The sequence below is a fragment of the Lepidothrix coronata genome, unplaced genomic scaffold, assembly GCF_001604755.1.
Source record: "Lepidothrix coronata isolate B3197 unplaced genomic scaffold, Lepidothrix_coronata-1.0 Scaffold0, whole genome shotgun sequence".
NCBI classification, from domain to species: domain Eukaryota; kingdom Metazoa; phylum Chordata; class Aves; order Passeriformes; family Pipridae; genus Lepidothrix; species Lepidothrix coronata.
Window position 1 is genome coordinate 6,593,415 of NW_016690180.1, and position 7,269 is coordinate 6,600,683.

Below are 7,269 nucleotides of genomic sequence, written 5' to 3' on the forward strand. Positions count from 1 at the left end.
GTGCTTGGAGGTGGAGGTGGGTGTGGGGGGATAAGAAGAAAAAATTAAATTCTCGTCTGATCTCATTTATTTAAATAAATATAAATATAATTTTTATATAAAACTATTCACAGACAAACAGTCGTTCCAAACCCAAACGACCGATCTTTATGTCTTTTCTTATTTTTGTTAAGAAGTCCGCCCAAAAAGTTCTCTACAGGTTTTAGTTTGCTTTTCAGTTTTTGATGCCTCGCTTATCGGTTCCAAATGCGATTGTTTTTTGCCTTTAAATTGCTTGGGGGCAGATGGAGGAAGGCACCCTGGGCCACGCGAGTCTTGTCCCATGTTACATGTTAGGAAGAGCAGGTGCTCTGTCCCGGGGTTACATAAATAACGTTTTAGTTGAACTCTCACGACTAAAACATTTACATTCCAAAAATATATTTATATATCTCTTTCTATTACTGCAAAGGGATGACAGTTAATCTCCCTGGCGAGGGCCAGGGAGGGCAGGTTAGCGGGCTGCCGTCCCTGGGCAGAGGTGCCAGGTGAGCCACCGTGCCGCCACCCCGCTCCGGGCTGGGACCCGGCGGCGGCAGTGGAACTCCGAGCCGGGCTCATAACGGGGAGACCTCTTTATCCTCTGTAGCCGATGAGGGGGATAGAGACTCTTCGTCCTCCGACCGGGGGTAGTGCCCCTGGCTGGTGCTGCACTTGCAGCCCCCGTGAGAGTTTCGCTGGGTGCCTTTGCCTTCTTTCTTGTGCTTCACCCTCCTGTTTTGGAACCAGATTTTCACTTGCTTCTCGGACAGGTTCAGGTACGTGGCTATCTCGATCCTCCGCAGCCGGGACAGGTACATGTTGGAGGAGAATTCCCTCTCCAACTCCAAGAGCTGGGTGCTGGTAAAAGCTGTCCTCATACGTTTCCCGTTTTGAATTTGGCTGGATTCGGACCCTCCTGGATGGGAGAGAAGCGCGAACTTCAGCGTGACGGGGGAACGGGGAAAGGGGAAGAGGGGGAGAGAGAGAAAGAGAGAGAGAAGGAGAAAAGACATTCTCCCTCAGCTTTCCGACCCGGGGCAGCCGCTTTCCCTCGGGGGACCCCCTTCTCCCACTGCCCCCCCTTCCCCGGCGGCCACAGGGCTCCTACCCATGCCGAGGCAGTGAAACCTCCGGGGGTCGCTGACGCTGTAGGTGGTGGCGGCGCAGGCAGGTGGGTGATGCGTAGGGTGTCCCAGGGCTGCGGCGGTGGGTACCGAGGCGGCGGGAGGCGGGTGCTGCGGCGGGTGGTGAGCGTGGCCGGTCCGCGGGCAGCACTGGGCCTCGCCTGCGGCGGTGGGGAACTGGCTCTTGAGCAGAGGGATGGCCCCGCCGCCGCCGCTGCCGCCACGGGAGGAGTGCAGGTGCGAGGTGACACAGAGCGGGCACACGCAGAAGGCGCCGCTCTTTCGGGACGGGCAGCCCGGGCCCGACACCGACATGACGAGGGGAGAAGGCATGCTGAGAGGGATGAAGAAGTCCTGGCCGTGATGATGCTCAGGCAGGGACGGAGCCGGCCTCGAGGAGTCTTTGATGATTAAGGAGTCGACGTAGAAGGAGCGGGACATTGCGGAGGGTTGCGAGGCCGGGGACGGCTCTCCGAAAGTCGGGATTTTCCTGCTTGGCCAAGTTGCCACTGAAGTCCTGGCGAGTCGAGAAGGTGCTTATGTTTGAGAGCTGAACAAAAGGGTCCCTGGAGAGGGCTGGTCTTAAAGTTCCCCCGCCTGGATCCCCTGCGCCGGGGTTTTATATCAACTATTTAAACACGTGATGGCTGAAAGCCTCGCAGATCTAAATCTCCCCGGGTTCCCAGGCCGGCAGGAGAGGCTGGGGGGGGGGGCGCAAAGCGGGGTTGGAGGGGCGGCAAAGTGTGCGTGTTTGCTCGTTGCCCGATGACTTCACTCCTTCGCCTCCGCCTCAGATAAGTTATAGCAGCAGAGAAAGAGGGGAGGGGGTGGCTGCCCCACGGCCGCGTTACACGTCGCGTTCGCAGGCGTATCCCCCTCTCAACAAACCCGGGGTGTTGGGTTTTTCCCGAGAAGAATGCTCCTTTCCTTCTCCAGGAGGGAACAAGAGATGAGAACAGGTGATGCGTTGAAAGATGCGGGTCAACGCCTTCCCACTCACACCCAGTCAAATAACACCCAAGGAGCCGTGGATCCCACGGAAGCCTGGGACCAACACCTTTCTCCAGTCTAGTCCACTCTCTGCACTCAAGACTCCTTCAGGAGGCCCTTTCCGCATCAGAGGAGCCAGGGACACAGATGCAAACACGGATATAAAGTTAGGGATGGCGCGCGTTAGTGTGTCTGCGCATACATATGCATGTCGGGTGGGTTGAGTGTTTTGTTTTGTTTTTTTTTTTTTTTTCCCCTCGCCCTTTTCACCCCGAGTGAATCTTGTCAAATTGGCAATTACTGCAACGGACAAAGCCTTCAAATATCTGGACACTTCTCAGCCAAATGGTATCAAAACGGAAAACTTCCAAATGAACTTCCCCGCCCGCTCCAGGACCGCAGTGCGCAGCGCTAATGAAAAGCGAACATGTCAGGGAGGGATTCTTTGATCTCCACCAAGTTTGCTGAAGCAATCACTCAAAGTAAAATTGGATAAACAGCTAAATACGGTCGGTGGCTCCGAAGCATTTCAGAGTGCATTAAAAAGCCAAGGTATTCGCAGATTTTCCAATGACCTGTTTTATGGGAGTTTAAGAAGACACTTATCATTAATAGAAGGGCGATCGTATTCTTCTTTGGCAGATGCGAAGCGCCCGTTAAAACCGAGTGCGAATCCCATCCCACTTGATACGGGAAAGGGAAGCGACAATTGTGCTCTAAAGCAGAAAACACAGACTACGCCTGATTACCAGGCTGAGCATAGTCTCGGGAGTGCAGCAAGAGCCGAAACGTGTTCAGAAGCCGTTGTCGTGAGCAAGGGCCGGATCGGACTACGGACATCCTATCAGCCCTCCCGCACACCCACTCTCCCGCTGTTAAAACCCGGCAAAATAAAACCGCCTTCTTGGTGGAGCCGGCATTTCGGCGCTCGAGACCAGGGAGGCTCGGCTGTGCAACTCGAGCCTTGCTAAGAGAAGGGCCAGGTCTCGCCCTGCTGTGCTGTCCCGTCCCCAACCTGCCACGGGACAGTGCCACTGTGCGGGCCCCTCTGAGCAGGGGCCGGCTCTCCCCCAGCCCTGCTCGCCTTTCCCCCCCCACACACCTCCCCGAGCACACACGATACAACAGCATTTTTAGGGACACTCCGCACTCAGCAATCTGAGGATTTATGGATGGCAATTAAAGTTTTATGAATTGCAGCTGAGGCTGGTTATGAAGCTATTTGAATGTGATTAGAATTCAATTAGAAAGTGTTTACCGGCCGGCGGGGGCTCCGGAGTGTAAACAGGCAGTTATTCCAGCAATGCGCTAATCCCGCGTCTTGTGACAACAATTAGGGGCTCGTGGGGTTTAGGCCGGTCGACTCCGACCTCACCTACTTTTCCCCAAACCGCTGTCGAGGGCCCAGCCGAGGCCCCGGAGCCGTCAGACCCCAGAGCTCCAGGGACTGCTGCCCGTGCCGCCGCCGAGGCCCTGGAATCGGCGGCCCCGGGATACACGGGGGCTCTGCCTCCTGAGCTCCGGTGGGGCCGGTGAGATGCAAGTCACGGTCACCGTGGACAGGCATGGGACTCCTTTGTCTGGCTCCTCCCGTTTGAAACACAACTTACCTGGAGAAGATTTGAGTTAATATCTGTATTTTATTTTATTTTATTTTTATTCATGTATTACTTTCCTTTATGAGAGGCTATTCTGGAAAATGATAATAATAACAACAATATTAATATAACCCCAATCGTCAGTGGAAAAAGCTGTCTGCAGTGATGGAGTGGATCTGGGGAAGGGGCTGTCGTAAGGGAAGGCAGACAGAGTAAGAGTCAGATCAAAATTGCAATTTGTAATTGTTATAATAAACCAAGTGCAGTGATAAAAGAGAGAGAGCGAGAGAGCGAAAAATACTAAGAAAAACCCACCCCTGAAAGCTAGAGCAAGAAAAGAAGTCATTTGAAAGCAAAGACATCCCAAACCAGGCGGAATGATGCAAGGCGTGCGCCCACATCACATCGGCCTCGTTACAATTTTATTTTTCAATAATTCTGTCCGATAAAATTTCATTGTCCATTAAGTAATCCCCGAAATGAGAGCTCTTATGAGCCTATAATGAGCTCTAATTGCTACGACTGGGAGAGCCACGTGGAAGGATTTAGAAGGTATTAAGCAGTTGGGTACAGAGCACAGGCTGTTACCTAGCCATTACTTTCATAATTCAAGGAGAAAATTAGTCCTTTTAAGGGAAAATCCTTTGATTCCCTTCATTCTGCTCGGGGTGACAGAGTATAGCTTTGTCTGCCTTTAGTTCAAGACAGTGTAACAAATGAGAATGTAACGAAATTGCCCCCTTTTGAAAGTGGAGCAGTTCAAAAAGAACATCAGAGCCGCTCCCCTGGTCCGCCGAGCGCAGGACTGGGTGCTGGTCCCTCTTTTCTTCCAGATGTCTCTAACACCTTTATGTAGAAGAGATTCACGGCTTAAATGACAAAGCAACTCTTTCCCTTCCCTCCCCCAACCTCCGCAGCTCTCGGCAGAAGAAAAAGCCATGTCCGCTCGGCGAAAGCAACGGCTTTTAGGCGCGCATCTCCCCTGAGTTCACGGGAGGAGCTGCTTCCGTGGAAAGCGCCGCAGCCCGGGGACAAGTTTCGACCAGGAAAAAAAAAGGCCAAAACAGCAACCCCAAAACAACCCCCACAGAGTAGCCGTGGTCGCAAACAGCGCTTGGCAGGATGCACCCCGGGCTGGGGCAGTTTCCGTACGGGAAAGCCCCGCTCAAAATAAAGCCGTGCGTGGGTAAGCGAGGGGCCGCGGGCTCCTGCGCTATAATCGCGTTTATTCGCTACTCTAACATCGATTTCCTATTACTTTCCAAAGTGATAAGCGATCTTGACGCCGGCTGTTCTGAAGTGAACGCAAGCAAAAGACAGGACTTGCCCCCCGCTCCCATTAAGGAGGTCATTATAAAAGCGTGAACAAGTCTATTAATGTTTTATTGAAAGCGCATCGTTAACTTGTATCCATCCTTTTCTAAAAGTGGCATTGTGATATTGCTGTCTGTGGCACATCTTACCCAATATAGCCCGAGATTTCTCCATTATCTGTAACCAAGCAACACTTTCTGAATACCAAAAATTGAAAAGAACCGCTTAGTCTTCAAGAAAGTCCTCAATAATAGTGGAAAAGAACAAAGATCCAGGAGACAACAAAATGCCACAGGGGTGACTTTTCATGAGCAATTATCTCTCATTAATCAGAAGAACAGCTGCAATATTAATTTTCTCTCTTTCTTCCTCTCTTTTCACAGTCCCCAACATTTGAATAATCATAAATTTTGATTTCATGGAGCAGCAACATTGCCAGAGACTTCGAGACACAAGCTACCTAGGCAGGGCGCACGCTTTGCACATAGCTCTTATTTTAAGGCTGCCAAAGAATAAAGCGAAGAAAAGAAAAGAGGGGAAAAGTTTGGTCTGAGTTGCTTTCCCCCCTCCCTTTGCCTCGGAGCGCGGATTAAACCAGCAGCCCCTTCCCTCCACCCCTGCCGCTTTCACTCAGGGAAAGTAACGGGCGAAAGTACCGAGTGTCTGCGCCAGCTTCAAGCGTGGGAGTTTCAACAACCTCGCTGTCCATTTAACTTCCAAACATGAAGCCAAGCGTTGTAGATCTGTCCAAAGAGACAATCTTTGGGCGTAACACGCATTGTGAGACATCAAAAGGCCCTGGCGTTATGCGCACTGAGAAGCGCATTCAGCACGAAGGGTGCAATGCCTGCCTTTTCAGGGGCTCAGCCGCGGATTGTTTAACAAGTGACGTCGCCGTGGCAAGAAAACCACACTCCTCCAAAGATAAGGATGTAACATTAAATCTCGCTTTTTTGGATTTCAAAGAATCTCATTAAGGGCAGGGGCTGGCGGCTGCCGCGCCGGGGATGGGAGTCGTGCCCCGCGGATGTGAGCGCGCAGTGCCGTCTGCCCAGCTCCTCGCTGCCTGGGGAAACAGGGCAGAGCCGAGGCCGAGACCCCACCACCCCTCAAACTCTGCCCATCTCCGGGCACCAGCCTTTCTCTCCTCGGCCTCCGGAAGGCAGGGACGTGGAGCCTCCCCCCAGAGATCGGCTCGCAGCCCGGCAGCGACCAGTGGGCTCACCCAAGAGTTTGAGGGCTGACTGCGGGCTGAGGAGCGTGGAGACCACTTCTTGCCCTTCACTGCAGATGCAGATGCCCTGTGCCCTTCCCTTCCGTGGGAGATTTCCTTTGCTTCCATCCTCTGTCATAAATTATCCCACCTCGACTTGGCACAGCAGCCCCACCCCGACTCCGGGAAATCAGGCCGTATCCGAGGAAATGAAGAGATGCCCCTGCAGTCAGGAAGGACAGGCCCCTGGCTGCCCTTCCCGGGACTGCCGAACCCCTCTTGCCCCAGTGCCCTCCTGCACCTCGTGGAGCAGGGGCGGTGGAGAGTGGTGGAACATGGAGCTCCAGCTGGAGCGGGAGCGACCACTTCTGTCTAGGAAGAAACCTGCTCCCTCCTTCACCCCCTTCACACCCCTTGGAGAGATGATGCTGCTACCACTCCACATTGTTGCTGCTTTACACAAAGTTACTCTTCCACCCCATTAGCAGGAAATTTCTATGTGAGTCCTTCAGGGCAACTATGATCACTTGCATTTGAGTGAGTGCTTCAAAAAAGCTCCAGCAGCAGCCTTCTGCCTCTCTCCCTTTACAGCCCAAATCCATGCCTTTTGTTTTCACCTATAGGCCTACAGTGACAACTGTCTTTCACGCAATGACCAGCCAGCAGGCCTAATTCTGCTATCCTTTTTCTCTAGAATGGGAACTTTCATTATTCACTTTGTGAGGTTCTCCCTAAGTCAATCAGGTCTGCACTTAAATACAGGTGTGTAAGCCTTAATTCTCTTCCTCTTCAACCCTCTTAAGAAGAGTGTTAGCTCTTGGATATGTTCCCCTTAGTGTCTGGAAGCACTTGTCTGTGCCTTCTTACCGCAGTGAAGTCTACAGCGTTGTTTCCGCGCTGTTCTACAAGAGATTGTGTGGAACAAAGCTGCCCTCAACGCTGCCTCCGCTCAATCTTAAACATCCACTGGTCAGATTATGTGACCAACACATCTGTTCTTGAGCAAGCA

General features: G+C 52.4%; 1 protein-coding gene across 1 annotated transcript; it reads right to left on the reverse strand.

Annotated features, from left to right (window-relative positions):
• Positions 1-596: 596 nt before the first annotated feature.
• GSX2 (GS homeobox 2) lies at positions 597-1,586 on the reverse strand. Its single transcript, XM_017805658.1, has 2 exons — positions 1,130-1,586; positions 597-937 (listed from the first exon to the last, which is right to left on the reverse strand). The coding sequence occupies exons 1-2, from the start codon at positions 1,584-1,586 to the stop codon at positions 597-599; spliced, it is 798 nt and encodes a 265-aa protein (XP_017661147.1).
• Between the last annotated feature and the right edge of the window lie 5,683 nt (positions 1,587-7,269).